We start from the raw sequence: 13,888 nt of genomic DNA on the forward strand, positions 1-13,888 counted from the left end.
CCTCCCGCCATGTTCAAGCTCGCACGCAGCAGGCAGTTCGCCTCTGCGCTGAGGAGCGCGTCCGTACGTCGGGACCGCATCCCTATCCACGTCCGCCAGCTAACCAACCCCCCAGGAAGCCCCCCTCCGCCAACAACGCCGCAACCTCTCGATCCACGAATACCGCTCCGCCCAACTCCTCGACAGCTACGGCATCGGCGTCCCCAAGGGCGATGTCGCTCACTCCGGCAAGGAAGCCGAGTCAGTCGCTTCCGGGATCACCGGCGACGACATGGTCATCAAGGCGCAAGTGCTAGCAGGCGGACGCGGCAAGGGCCACTTCGACAATGGCTTCAAGGGAGGCGTTAGGATCGTCTACTCACCACGCGAAGCTAGCATACTCGCCGACCAGATGATCGGGCATAAGCTTATCACGAAGCAGACGGGGGAGAAGGGGAGGATCTGCAACAGCGTGTACATTGTCGAGAGGAAGTTTGCGAGGCGGGAGTTCTACCTCGCCATCTTGATGGACAGGCAGAGCCAGGGCCCGGTCATTGTCGCGAGTTCGCAGGGTGGCATGGATATCGAGACCGTCGCGAAGGAGAGCCCGGACGCCATCATCACGACCAAGGTCGATATCCACAAGGGCGTGACCGACGATGTCGCGCAGAAGATTGCCGAACAACTCGGCTTCAGCCCGCAATGCATCGGGCAGGCCAAGGAGACCATCCAGAAACTCTACCAAATCTTCATGGAAAAGGACGCGACGCAGATCGAAATCAACCCCCTCTCCGAGACCTCTGACCACCAAGTCCTCTGCATGGACGCCAAGCTCAACTTCGACGACAACGCCGACTTCCGCCAGAAGGAAATCTTCAACTGGCGCGACACCTCGCAAGAAGACGCTGACGAAGTGAAAGCCGGCGAGTCCGGGCTCAACTTCATCAAACTCGACGGCGACATCGGCTGCCTCGTCAACGGCGCCGGGCTCGCCATGGCGACCATGGACATCATCAAGCTCAACGGCGGCGCGCCCGCCAACTTCCTCGACGTCGGCGGTGGCGCGACCCCCGAGGCCATCAAGCAGGCCTTTGACCTCATCACCTCCGACCCGAAAGTCACAGCCATCTTCGTCAATATCTTCGGCGGGATCGTGCGGTGCGACGCTATCGCCAAGGGGCTCATTCAGGTGGTGGAGCAGATGAACCTGCGGACGCCGGTGATTGCGCGACTGCAGGGGACGAATATGGAGCAGGCGCACAAGCTGATTAATGAGAGCGGGTTGAAGATTTTCTCGATTGATGATTTGCAGACGGCGGCGGAGAAGAGTGTGCAGTTTAGTAAGGTGGTTAAGATGGGTGAGTTTTATTCTTCCTTGGAACGGGGTAATACATTGCTAACGACACTTTAGCACGAGACATTGATGTGGGTGTCGAGTTCACCTTGGGGATCTAGAGGGGTGGCTCTCCTTGAGCAGGCGGAATGGGCGGGATGGCAGCGGTGCGGATGGGCATGGAACGAGCGTGTTTGAACTTCTCAGATACTCCTATGTAGGCGCAAGCAGGAAGTGTGTACAGATATCCTTTGACATTCCATCCACTCCCATCCCAAACTGTCCATATCATCCTGCCATCCCGTCAGTCCCCGTCAACCAATCGTATTCCAGCAGCACAAGCTTGCCGAGGAGGGTCTTTGCAAAAGCTTCTCGACTCTTATCGCGCGAATTTAGTCTGCGCTGAACCCTACAAGTGCCATGCACCCAACGACACCACGCGGTTGTGTCGGCGGGATGATGAAAAGGCTGTTTTTTCTGCTGTGAAGATGGGGAAGGTCCAGGCCGAGGGTCTGTTGATCAGGTTCGTCAGCTGCGATAAGTTGAAGTTTCCTTCTCTCTCTGCCTTTCGTCTGTTCTCTGTTCTCTGCTACCTTCTCGTATCTTGAGCAAGAGACTGCATTGGTACGCAGCATCTTCTGCATATCATTGGCACAGCATTTTGGAAGAGGAAGAATACACCCACGCATCACCCTCTAGTATACATGCCGCCAACCCACCTCACGCCCACCCCGAACCTCAACTTCTTCTGGCGCCCCCTCCACAGCAATGGCAGCAAATGATCCCGGCCTGGCCCAAATGGGCGCCCCGGGCGACGACCCGACCAAAGGCGCCGCCATCGAAGACTCCAAAGACGGCAGCATCGTCGAAGCCGAACGCTCCGTCGCCCCGGACCAGTTCGACGAGCGCTTCCAGACGGGCAAGTACGAGATCTGGGCCTACTACAGCTACTACATCGGCAACAACGGCCTGACGCTGTTCAACTTCGCGCCGACGGCGGCGCAGAACCTGGTCTACCAGCGGGCCGTGGTGGTGGGAGGGGAGAATAATGATCGCTTGCGGTTTGCGGGGGGGAACAGGACGATCAACAGTATTATCCTGCTGTGTAACGGAATAAGCTTCGCGATACAGATTGTGGTGTTCTTGGTCCTGGGGTCGTACGCGGATTTCGGGACGTTCAGGCCGAATATCTTGATCGTGCTGTCGTTGATTGCGTGGGGGCTGGGGTTTGGATGGCTTGGGGTCCATCACCAAGAGCAATGGAAGACGGGGCTGGGACTCTATATTATTGGGTTGATTGCGTATCAGCTCTGCTTGACGTACTGGACGGCGGCTTTCCCGGGGCTGGCTCGTAATACGGCTGAGCTGAGGGATAAGGCGAGGCAGTTTGAAGAGGGCGAGATCTCAAGGGATGAATATGATTTTGCGGATATGATGAAGAGGAACGAGCTGAGCAATACGGCCTTCTACGTCCAAAGCATGGGCGAGATTGTGATATTGGCAGTCATCGTTGGGATAATGTACGCACGACGTTCCGCTCCGTTCGTCCATCCCTGCTAACAGTCCTCCCAGGTTCGGCGTCAACGTCAACGCCTCCACCGCCAACAACAACTGGGGCCTCTCCGTCCTCATCGCCTTCGCCAGCGGCGTCTGGCTCCTCCTCGCCATCCCCTGGTTCATCCTCGAGAAACGCCGTCCCGGCCAGGACCCCGGGATGAACATCGTCATCGCCGGCTTCTGGCAGCTCTACCGCGCCGTCACGCAGATCTGGCAGCTCAAGCAGTCGCTCGCGTACCTGATCGGTTATTTCCTGCTCGGGGACTCGCTGAACACGACGGTGACGGTGATTGCCACGCTGCAGAATGAGATTGTGGCGTATAACACGCTGCAGCTTACGTATCTTCTGATTGTCGGTATTGTCGCGCAGGCGGTGGGGATCTTTACGTATTGGAATTTGCAGAAGAGGTTTCGACTGTCGACGAAGACGATGTTTAATGTGGTTGCGGTGGGGATTATTGCATTGGATGGGTGGGGCATGATTGGGATTTGGACGGATAAGTTTGGGTTCCACAACAAGTGGGAGGGTGAGTCAGATACCATCCCTCCATCTTGCAACACTGACTAACAGGGTGATGGCAGTATGGCTCTACCAAGCCTTCTACGGCCTCTTCGTCTGCCCGTGGTACAGCTACTCGCAAACCATGATCTCCGAAGTCACGCCCCGCGGGAAAGAATTCCTCTTCTTCTCCCTCTTCAGCATAGTGGGCAAGACGTCCTCCTTCATCGGCCCGCTGGTCTCTTCGGCCATCATCGACGCGGCGGGCGATGCGAACAACGCCAACTCGACCCCGTTTTACTTTTTGTTCGCGCTGAGTCTGGTGAGCTTTGGGTTTTTGCTGTTTTTTGTGGATGTCAAGAAGAGTCGGGTGGAGCAGAGGGAGTTTTTGGAGAGGGAGAGGAGGGCGAAGGAGAAGATTGGGGGTGGGGGGAGTGAGGTGTCTTGAGGGAAGGGGGACGGGGTTTGTGGTGAGGGATTGCTACTTGATACTTGATGACAAAGTTAAGAAGATCACGAGTTTATGAACGATGAGGACGAACGGAATACGGTTACCGCCCACACTGCCAGGCGAAAAGACTCATGTTGCATCCCTGCCTCCAACCTACACCGACGGTGATTGCAGGCCGCACTGACACGTGAAAATACTCCCGCTACGCCGCTGTCTTCGTGTCCCAAAGGAGTGAACTCCAGCCAAGACAGAGCAACCCGTCTGATGCAAACGGTTCCTTGAGACACTTCCAGGAGGCGAGCGGCAACCTGCAGCATGTTGCATCTATGGGAGACTCAGGGGCGTGTGAGCCGTATTGTCGGGTCGCCTGTCGGTGAACGACAGCTGGCTCTTCTTGAGTCGTTCTCCATCTTCCATTCCATCACTCTGCTACTAATCCGACGACTGACGGACGTACATTTGTTCTTTAGACGGGCGAGCAACGAGCCATGGCGGACCTCTCACAGGTCAAGCCCTGCGTCATCTTCCCAAACGGCTTCCCAGGTGTCGGCAAGCTCACCATCGCTCGCTCCATAGAAGAGAAGCTCCAACACTTCCGCATCTCTTCCAGGCTCGTGGACACTCATCTCCTCGACGACGCCGCGAAAGCCATCCACCCTTCTACGCCACGCAAAGGCAGCGACAATGTTCAACAGGCTGTTCTGTTGGACCGCTTGCGCATGGTTGTTCTCAAAGAATTGAAGACACTCCCGACGCAAAACACAGTCATCATCATCAACGGTGGTCTCTCGATGGAGAAGTGTGATGTTGCTGTCTTTGCCGATTACGTGGACGTCGCTCGCGCTCGTGGGATCCCATTCTACGCATTCACCATCGCCTGCGAGCTCGAGGAGCATCTCACCCGCGTGCGGACGGCAAGCCGTTGGATGCGGATGCAGTTGACCATTGGTATGAGGATTCTCGTCCCGTGCTGAAGGCTTTGATGGCTGACACTGCAGGAAAGCGGAGCTGTACAATGTCTCCAGGAAAAACCGCGTGCTGGATCCGACTGATGAGAGCGTGGTCGGCCGTTTCGACAAAGTTGTCAAGTTGCGGCATAGAGTAGTTGATACGACGGATCTGAGTGTGTATGCGAGTTCCGAGCGGGTTCTGGGTGCCATTGTAGCGGAACAGTAGCACTCCTCCGCAGCATGTATTGTTGGAGAGTTGCGATAGATACGATACGGCGCTGATGGAGAGGTCTAGCAGGAGGAGGTATGTGCAGCTGGACGTTGGTTGACGATATTGCTAACACTCCGGCCAGCATTCTTCGCGGCTTGCGCCAAGTCAATATCAGGAGATACTTCAGAAACATGACGATGTGCTTTCCAGGTCCGATCTATGTTCCAGCTACTCATGGTGCTTCCACTTCTGCCGACACTAATTTCCTGCAACTCCTCTTCAACACCACATTGGTTTCGCCTCTCCGAAATAGCCTCAGCTCACTGTGAACTGATCGATACTATCCAGGAGATCTGCTGGACCTCTCCACGCCGCCGCTGCACATGCCGCTTCCATTCCCGCCGACCCTGCCGCCGCTTTGGCCTCAACAACCCATGTGGCACGAGCAGACACCGCATATCCGATCCAGAGCAACATCATCGCGTCTTCACCAACCTTCACAATGTCCCCATCAGCCCCATAGTCCGGACGTGCAGCGCTCACTCTATTCCACTCCACTCCCGGTCCTTCGAGTGCGTCCGCCAGGTTGCCGAAGGTGATTCCTCTGCTGCTCCTCACCGTCGTGTAAGGATTCAGCTGACCGTCCCTGCCGTACGGCGACCAGGGGGCGAGCTCGGCTTTGTACACCGGTGGTTGTGCAATCTGCATCTCGCGAAAGAAGTTGCCCTCTCGCCAAGTGAAGTGGCGATACAGCCACCATGCGTTGAACTTCAGAACAATGAACCACTTGTGGTGCTCGAGAATATGCGTTAACCAAGGATGAGGCGTGACGATGGCGAGTTGCGGTAGATTCGGTCTTTGCGGTCCGGTCCAGAGGGAAGGCTCGCCAGCATAGCCTTGCCAGGCCGGACGAGTACCATCGTGTTCCTTCTTGTACTCCACCTGCCAGAACTCGGGGTCCTTTGGGTCAAGGGCTATGTTCTTGTGCAGCTGAATAGCTCGCCGGATCGGAGTCGGGCTGAGACCCAGCATCTGCCGGAGGGGCGTAGATGGAAAGATGAGATGGTTCCAGAAGGAAGAGATTCGTCGGACACGAATGAGCGAGCGGAAGCTTGTCACCCGCGTAAGGATCATCTCTGGCAGCTCGTAGGTGTTGAGGACTCTCGAAGCTGCCGACACATTAGGTGTTGCAGGCTGCACATCAGCTGTTCGCGGGTATCTGAGGACGAGACCAAGCAGGGGATTCGAATCATTGGCGCCTGTCTCTGTCTCAGAACCGGCAGTAATCTGGCTGAGCCCGTTCTCCCTGTTGAGCTTGGATGGAAGCGAAGGACGGAGAGAGGAGGATACAGGTACTTATGGCCTGCCATGAGAGCAAAGGTCTGCTGTTTCTTACATTGCGCGGCATTGAGAAGAAGACGCTTGTCCATACTGTGTGCCTTTCGCATCTGGAAGAAGAGCTTGTCTCAGTCGCTGCCTCTCCTTTCACGGACTGGTTGCACAGTCTCGAGACATTGACAAGCTCCACGACAGCATGTCTTTGACCACAGTCTGCGGACGAGATCACCCCATGGCTTGGTGTTGGACTTTGACTCTGTGAAGATCGGACGAGTCTTGCATACAATACCTCTATTTCAATCAATCAGATCATGTTCACCCAGCTCCGCTGCACCATACCTACTGATACTTCAGCAATGCGGCTACTGGAACCTTCAATCGAACGACCTTTCTTCGGGCTGCTGCTTTCTGTTTAGCATCAGCCGCTTTTGCCTCAACCACCCACTTCGACGACGTCGGTAATACGAACGCCGCACTCAGAGTTAGTAAGCCGCTATCCGATACCTCCAGGGGGTTGGCATCCTCCGTCCCAGCCAAAGGGTCAAACCCTGCCCCATTCCACTCCAACTTCGCTCCTTCCAGCTTGTCAGCAACATCCCCGAACGTCACACCATTGCTGTTGATAACATCAAATTCTGCTGACAATGTCGACCTCCCAAGCACGGAACCTCCGCACGTAGCGCTCACGTGGTAGATCTGTGGGTTTGTGAGGTACATGCGGCGCCAAAAACGGTCCTTCAGAGCGTCAAAACACTTCATCAACCATTCCATGTCGACTTCGAAGTTCATGCAAAAGCGCGGGTCACCATGGCACAGCTTCAAGCGCGGATGTAGTCCAACGATCTGGCAATGAGCAGGACGCCAGGGTTTGTTCTTGGGCCATTCTAGCGTGGTATGGCTGATGATGGCGTGAGGAGTGTTGTTGCCGACCGCCTCGAGCTCAGGACGCCAGACGTCCGTTGGGTCAGGGCTTCGTTGTGCCACGCGCGACCACTGGATGACTGGTCTGGCTGTCGATGGAGTTAGGAACAGCCTCTCCTCCAGCCTGGTGGATTCCAGCAATGTACTCCTCCACGTTATTCAGACGCAGTGAAGCAGAGGGGTTCGTAGAGGAGGTAGGTGGTAGAAGATGCTTTCTACGACGTTGACCAGGCTCACGGCCTCTCTCATAAGGTTTCTTGTATGGTCTCACCGCCGGCGTACGGGTTGCTGGATAAGAATCTGTGGGCACCTCTTGTTGAGGTACGCCCGAACTACAGATGGATCAGCTGAAGAGCTCGACATTTGAGGGACAGGGGTTGACATACTTTGAGTAGCTGTTGGAGGACCATGCCCTGCCATGCTGCATTGGAGATCTCGCTGAATTGACCTGACAGGTACGCAACACCATACTTATAGTGATGCATTGTGTATGCTTCTTCTGGTTCTGCAGCATCGCTGCGAGAAAGCTCTTCTCCTTGTTCAATTCGTATCCGTAAGGCAAGACACCATCTCATCTGCTTGTCCAGCGCTGCTGAACGTCCGATCCGAGCGACAAAGCATTCTCTGCCAGCAGGCGCTGGTAGAGTATTTCGCTTGCAGCGGTCGATGATCACCTGTGCCTCTATCGGAGCATGTGAACGGCATTGACATTGATCTAGGATTTTTCCTGTCTCCAGTGCTGGTCTCAAGACGACATCGCGGTGTTGCAAAGGCACATTCGGATTGTTCACAATGATTCGGCACGGTCATAGGTGGAGCCTCAGTCGTGTTATAGTTCAACGAAACTTTTGCTTCTGCTTCTTGAAGTGCACTGCATCCCAATCATTCGTCCTGTTCCTTCCGCGAGACAAAGCATCACGATGTGACCTACTCCGCGTTCATGCAGCGCTCAGAGCGTCGCTATTGTTGCGATCGGCAACCAATACCTGTGTCCGATCTAGTAGGGTGTGTCCACGCCCTCGCCGAGCACAACCGTCATGTTAGCCCAATGCTGTCTAAGGCACGACTTGCATGGCTCGTCCGAACCGTGCAGTTCTTCGCATACCCGCGCGATGATCTCACCGAAGCGGACACCGTAAGGGTTTTCGACTGGCCAGACATACTCATAGCCGGGGCGCGTCAGGACAGGGACCCCTACACAAACTCCTACTCTGGTGCACGGTGGCTGAGACAAAAACATGTCTTTCCAGCTTCCATGTGGATATCTGGGGTAGGCATCGGGGTAGGAAACACCAAAAGCGGCGTATAGGCCGTTCTGGTCGTCATGCGTGCCATCCACTGGTGGATCGGATTTGGACAAGATCACGGCGTTGACGTCCTTCTTCATTTTTGCTCCTTCTAAGGTCTCCCCATTGGGAACAATGTTCCAGCCGCCGTGAAAGGTGGCATATGGACGGCGAGATGTCTTGATGGGATTTTCGGGGGCGAGAAACAGCGTCCTCTGAAGCTTTGTAGATGCCAATATGGCCTCCTTCCACTGCTTGGACACAGCCTGAGCGCTCAGCAGCTCCTTTGTCGATAAGTAGGTGAGGATTTCCTCCAGGATCTCCGCAATGTCGAAGCTCGCAGTCACTGCAGGTGAAGTCATCGTGGTGGCGGCTGCTGATGCGTCTCTGTTCTGATGATTAGCTTGGAGAGCACATACGATGGCAAGAAGACTCTTACCTGATGCTGGGAGCGGTAGGCTCCATCACGCCGGTGCAGCGAGCAAGTCGATGTTGTGTCAAGTGAATCCCGTAAGGTTGCTGTTTGATGTGAAGTTGAAGAACTGATATGGGCTGCGGCTCGGCAGTAGCCGTGTGCAACCCGGGATTTTCATGTGATCAAAAAAGGCCGCTCAAAACGTGACATACCTTGAAAGACTTTCCTCGATTGGCAGTACATACTTGCGTTTGTGTTATACCGCAGCTTATCCACCGTTCGTCTTTTAGTGCTTCCGCCGACCTTTGACCCGGCATTGCTTTGTACGCACCACGCCCTGCACCCGACCACATCTTCACAAGCTCATGTCTGCCACGCCATCGACCAGACCTATGATAATCTCCAGCCGGTCCAATTTTCCCTCCGCCTCGCCCACTTCTTCCCGCTCACGGAGCTCTCCAAACACTACCTCTAGTACGTGACGGATGCGAATACCGTCAGACTGCTGAATGCAGATTGCGTCTCCCACGATCTCTCCCAAGACTGCGAACTCATCTGCTCGGAAGAAGTCTTGAAAAGCTTCGCCCCCTGGAATGAACTCACGCGCCCTGATTCTGCGCCTCTTCGCTCGGTTCCTGTAGACAGTGAAAACGTCCACGTACCGAGCGCAAAAGCAGATCTCGATCTCTGTACAGGCAGTTTGCGAGATGAATTGGACCTCAACCCCACGTGAGAGCTCATATATGTATGACAGACCTCCCAAGTAAAACAGATTGCGCCAAATCTTTCTCATCTCGTTGCCGTGGAGGATTAAGGGGTTCATCTCGACAATCACCCGCGTTGCAGTACTCAATGCGGATTCGTCGCACTCGCTTTCGTCATGTTCGTCGCCATTCTCGCTCTCATCGTAATCGCGCTGTGCCTCGTCGCTATCGTCGACGTGGTTCTCCTGACCATCTTTCTCGGCGTAGGCAAGCTCGTCAAAATCGATGTGCCGGCTCACGGGTCTTGGAGTGTAGAACAGATTTCGCTGGAGCAGAAGCGATCCCGATATCGCCTTCCTCCATCCTTCACAGACCAGTTGAGCACGTGCAAGGTCTTTCATGGGCAAGCGGTCGAGTAGCGCCTCAGTGAGCTCAACGATGCCGAAGACTGCTTCCGTGGCCGATGGGTTGGATTCGGTTGCCGTGGCGGACTTTGAAGCCTCTCTACTCTTAGTTGTTAGCAAGCATTATTACAAGGACCTCGAACGATGCATACCTCGCATCTTTGTTGGTCAACTCCATGACGGTGGCACCATGAGCCAGGGTGATGTGGTTTTCGAGGTGAAGGTTGCAGCATGAAAATCATTGAAGCTGCGAGCCGCATATGATCGCAGTCCACCGAAAAGGGAAGGAACGGCGGGCTGGCCGGGTCATGACTCGTGCGGCAGCAGCGCTAGACAGACTCCGCTTCTTCGACTTCACCACAGCTTCCACCTCAGCGCCATTCCGGTGTTCATCCGCACATCAACGACAATGGCATCTTCACCGCTGTCAACGACTGCGTACGCCTCTGAACACTTCATGGAAGGTGCTGGTGCTGTCCTGTTTCGCCTCTCCGATCGCAAAATATGCCTCATCCAAGACCGTGCGACCGGTGAATGGCTGCTGGCGAGTGGACGCCGTAATATCGACGAGGAACGTCAAACAGCAGCACTGAGAGGGGTCTGGAGGAAGACAGGGTACTGCTGCCGAATGCTCCCTATCACGCTGAAGACCTGGGCACCGCTGTGCTATGACGAAGGTGAACTCGACGTGGTCGACGAAGCCAGAGAGGAAGCTGGGACTTGCGAGCCTTTCATGTTCCCCCACAGAACGTCAAGATCAGGAGCGTTCAAGATCACCTGGTGGTACGTCGCAGCGATGAACGAGCAGAACCCTGCGCCCGAGGATACGGAATTCGAGACTCGACTCTTCGACTTTGAGGGAGCGGCGCAAACATTGACGTACCAGTCAGACCGGGACGTCGTCCATAAAGCGATTGCAATCTTCCGGACCTCGTTCGCGGAGCTCCTGGGCGATGTGATCAGGTGGGCGCTGGACGACCAGTGGTGCCCTGGCGCCTACGCGCAGCAGTGAGAGTTGCTCGTATCTGCGCAGGGTCCGGCGGGTTTCGCTGTCGTGGCAAATCACACTTGACCAAGGAACGCAGCAGAGTGATATGCATTCGTCCGAGCAGCTTTCTACACCTATGCTGCTTGGTTCACAGACCAAATCTTTCTCATCTCCCCACTTTCATCGCATCAATCCGTCCAGTGCCCCGACTACTGAAGATGGCCATGATGCCGAACCCAACATAAAACAGCGCCAGCGGATACGCCACCAGCCCTCGCATATTCGTCATGCGTCCAACCACGCAGAACATCGCCGAGCTGGAGTACGTGCACCACGCGATTGACGTGCTCACTAAGCAGTAGCCAAGAAAGCTGTCGAGCGGCAACACCACACCTAGCAAGCTTGCGAAGACGAGAGGGAGCAAGCAGTAGCCGAGCACGGATGAGCTGCGTCCGAGCGTGAGGGTTGAAGAGAGGTTCGAGGAGCCGTGGTAATTATTGTGAGGGTTCGAGGCGGCGTTCATCTCTTCTTGAGACAGGGGTGGAGACATCATGCTGAAGACGAAGTTAAGGCTGAGGGCGCCGAGGGCAGCGAGACCACAGACGTAGCCGAACCAGAGTTTGCCGGACTGTCAAAGTATCAGCAGTAATTCAAGTGCAAAATCTCCCATCTGTCTTACAAGCAGCAAGAAGGTGCCGAACAGCGCACAGAACAGGAATGGCCCTGCCAGATCCGCATCATCCATGATGTGGTTGTCTATCCGTGCCATGGGGTTGAGTACTGTCAACGTCTATAATGGCTGTCGTCAGCACTTCATAATCCACATCCGCCTTCACCTCTCAGCATCACCTCCAACGTACCTTCGTCCAGATATGCTCAAAATTCACTCCCAGCTCCTCCAGTAACGGCGGCTCCCCCTCATATCCCTCCGTGCCAAACGCGGCCAACCAGCCTGTCCTCAAGCCTCCCTGCCCTGTACCCATCTGCCCCTGCACACCCGGCTGACCTGGAAATGCCCCAAACCCATAGTTTGCTGACCCGGCTCCATATTGTGACTGTGGGTACGCAGCAGAGGATGCTGGGTTCCCGTACGCGGCTTGGAAGGGTGTGGAGTGGCCGGAGACGGGCTGTTGTGAGTATGAGGATTGGTAGAAGTTGAGGTTGTTCTGGGCGGAGTAGGCCTGTTGGGCTGGGTTGGGTTGGTAGCCGTAGGAGGCCATTGTAGGGTGTGTTGGAGACTCGGTCAGGCTTAAGCGGGTGGTGTTGGGTTGTGGAGAGGTACGCGAGAGCAGACAAGGTCGAGAACGCTATGTGAAGGTGAATGAGGTTTGACAGAAGTTGTCATCTTCAGCAGGCGCAAGCTGTTTTCTTGAAGTCGGGATTTCTGGCCGCATGTGATTGGACAATTTCAGGGTCCACGACAGGAAGGTGCACGAGACGATCAGGCACGAGGGTGAGATACAAGCTGTATGTCTCGTAACAATCTAAGTGGCCTAAGTATACTGCTGAATCCATTTGTCTCGAGAGCCCATATATCCGAGCATGGCCGTTTGAAGTATGCCAACCACCCAAGCTCGGTGTCACGGAGCCCGGGTCCTCCAAGCAACAACAAGTTCTCTCCACATCGTAGCCTATACAGAATGACACCGGGAGGACAGCTGATGAGATACGAGACCATGGCCGTTGAAGCCGTATCCTTTCGTCCGAGCAGCAGTGCGGACTAGACATATCAATCAGCGTGACTCGACGTCGGCCAGCAGCTGCGAGTTTTGATCCATTGGAGACTCGAGATCCACAACGATCGGACGTTAGGAATGCTCTCATCCAGGACTGCATTTGGCTCCCCGGCAGCTGACTGCTGCAGATTTGGTGTCGCGAAGGGTGTTACATGTTAAGCACGACCGAGGGCATAGCAGCGACTTCGTAGTCCGTTCTTGGTGAATATGGTGCTGCTCAGGCTTCGGCCGATCCTGGCTCTGCCTCTTCCCTTGTGGGCGTCTTCTGGACCGTGAGCTCCGAGCCTAGAGGATGTTTGTGACCTAGTCGGACAAGATCAGTCCTCTTGAGGAGCTCACTCGCCGCCCAAGGGGGAGCATAAACGGGGCCAGGAAACGGCGAGGTTCTCTTTTACTTTTCCTTGTTCGCCATAGTGGAGTTCACCAGTTCTATAGCTCTCCTGACCACCTTACGATCCTCCTCGAACGTCAACTTCCGCAACGTCTCCTCGTAGCCGTTGAACTCCACACCGAACCTCTCGCTCTCGTGCTCTCCAACGGGCACTTCCTCGTTGATAGTCGCCACATACCACCAAATCAGCTTGATTCCACCCTCGACGCGCCTCGTCTGCATTGCCACTGGCTCAATAACATGCTTGTAGAATCGCGCCTCATCTGGAAACTCCTCATCTTCGACCGGCGGGCAAACGCGCGACAGCATATCCAAATGCATCAGATTGCACGAGAATTCAGTTTCTTCACGAGTCTCACGGAGAGCCGTTTGCTGCCGGGACTCTCCCAGGTTGCGGCGGCCTTCAGGCAGCACGTATTCGTCTTTCTCCAGCAGATGGAGGATGCATATCTCCTGCGTGGACAGCCGGAAGAGGATCGTGCCGGCGGTCTCGACGAAGTTTTCTGAGGTGAATGTTTCGGTCTCGAAGTGAGATTGGACCATCTCGGTGGATGGTGGGAGTGACTGCTCTGCAACCTGGAATACAAGATCTGAGCTAGAGGCAGACGCAAACGCAGGCTACTCGCTGGTAGGAAGGTTTTTCACCACTGGCGGAGGCAATCATGCATGTCTTGTCCTGCAATGCGCCCGGTGTCACAACTGTGCATTCCTGTGCGACAGGCATG

The 13,888-nt window shown here is 55.2% G+C and overlaps 9 protein-coding genes across 9 annotated transcripts; 4 read left to right on the forward strand and 5 right to left on the reverse strand.

Annotated features, from left to right (window-relative positions):
- Positions 1-9: 9 nt before the first annotated feature.
- Positions 10-1,434, forward strand: LSC2 (succinate--CoA ligase beta chain; the record flags this gene model as incomplete). Its single annotated transcript, XM_064803083.1, has 3 exons — positions 10-63; positions 116-1,337; positions 1,391-1,434. The coding sequence occupies 3 exons, from the start codon at positions 10-12 to the stop codon at positions 1,432-1,434; spliced, it is 1,320 nt and encodes a 439-aa protein (XP_064659208.1).
- Positions 1,435-2,080: 646 nt separating this feature from the next.
- On the forward strand, positions 2,081-3,816 carry LTR77_005841 (uncharacterized protein; the record flags this gene model as incomplete). The annotated part of the gene is made up of 3 exons (XM_064803084.1): positions 2,081-2,832; positions 2,885-3,396; positions 3,452-3,816. The coding sequence occupies 3 exons, from the start codon at positions 2,081-2,083 to the stop codon at positions 3,814-3,816; spliced, it is 1,629 nt and encodes a 542-aa protein (XP_064659209.1).
- Positions 3,817-4,307: 491 nt separating this feature from the next.
- On the forward strand, positions 4,308-4,995 carry LTR77_005842 (uncharacterized protein; the record flags this gene model as incomplete). The annotated part of the gene is made up of 2 exons (XM_064803085.1): positions 4,308-4,767; positions 4,823-4,995. The coding sequence occupies 2 exons, from the start codon at positions 4,308-4,310 to the stop codon at positions 4,993-4,995; spliced, it is 633 nt and encodes a 210-aa protein (XP_064659210.1).
- A 300-nt stretch (positions 4,996-5,295) lies between these two features.
- On the reverse strand, positions 5,296-7,724 carry LTR77_005843 (uncharacterized protein; the record flags this gene model as incomplete). The annotated part of the gene is made up of 3 exons (XM_064803086.1): positions 5,296-6,286; positions 6,662-7,311; positions 7,626-7,724. The coding sequence occupies 3 exons, from the start codon at positions 7,722-7,724 to the stop codon at positions 5,296-5,298; spliced, it is 1,740 nt and encodes a 579-aa protein (XP_064659211.1).
- A 512-nt stretch (positions 7,725-8,236) lies between these two features.
- LTR77_005844 (uncharacterized protein) lies at positions 8,237-8,990 on the reverse strand (the record flags this gene model as incomplete). The annotated part of the gene is made up of 2 exons (XM_064803087.1): positions 8,237-8,912; positions 8,965-8,990. 2 exons carry the CDS (start codon positions 8,988-8,990, stop codon positions 8,237-8,239), a joined length of 702 nt encoding a protein of 233 aa, XP_064659212.1.
- A 305-nt stretch (positions 8,991-9,295) lies between these two features.
- Positions 9,296-10,226, reverse strand: LTR77_005845 (uncharacterized protein; the record flags this gene model as incomplete). The annotated part of the gene is made up of 2 exons (XM_064803088.1): positions 9,296-10,148; positions 10,201-10,226. 2 exons carry the CDS (start codon positions 10,224-10,226, stop codon positions 9,296-9,298), a joined length of 879 nt encoding a protein of 292 aa, XP_064659213.1.
- A 231-nt stretch (positions 10,227-10,457) lies between these two features.
- Positions 10,458-11,060, forward strand: LTR77_005846 (uncharacterized protein; the record flags this gene model as incomplete). The annotated part of the gene is made up of 1 exon (XM_064803089.1): positions 10,458-11,060. The coding sequence occupies one exon, from the start codon at positions 10,458-10,460 to the stop codon at positions 11,058-11,060; it is 603 nt and encodes a 200-aa protein (XP_064659214.1).
- A 142-nt stretch (positions 11,061-11,202) lies between these two features.
- Positions 11,203-12,256, reverse strand: LTR77_005847 (uncharacterized protein; the record flags this gene model as incomplete). Its single annotated transcript, XM_064803090.1, has 3 exons — positions 11,203-11,664; positions 11,716-11,826; positions 11,897-12,256. 3 exons carry the CDS (start codon positions 12,254-12,256, stop codon positions 11,203-11,205), a joined length of 933 nt encoding a protein of 310 aa, XP_064659215.1.
- A 907-nt stretch (positions 12,257-13,163) lies between these two features.
- On the reverse strand, positions 13,164-13,706 carry LTR77_005848 (uncharacterized protein; the record flags this gene model as incomplete). The annotated part of the gene is made up of 1 exon (XM_064803091.1): positions 13,164-13,706. The coding sequence occupies one exon, from the start codon at positions 13,704-13,706 to the stop codon at positions 13,164-13,166; it is 543 nt and encodes a 180-aa protein (XP_064659216.1).
- Between the last annotated feature and the right edge of the window lie 182 nt (positions 13,707-13,888).

This window comes from Saxophila tyrrhenica (genome assembly GCF_035928015.1).
Source record: "Saxophila tyrrhenica strain CCFEE 5935 chromosome Unknown scaffold_8, whole genome shotgun sequence".
NCBI classification, from domain to species: Eukaryota; Fungi; Ascomycota; class Dothideomycetes; order Mycosphaerellales; family Extremaceae; genus Saxophila; species Saxophila tyrrhenica.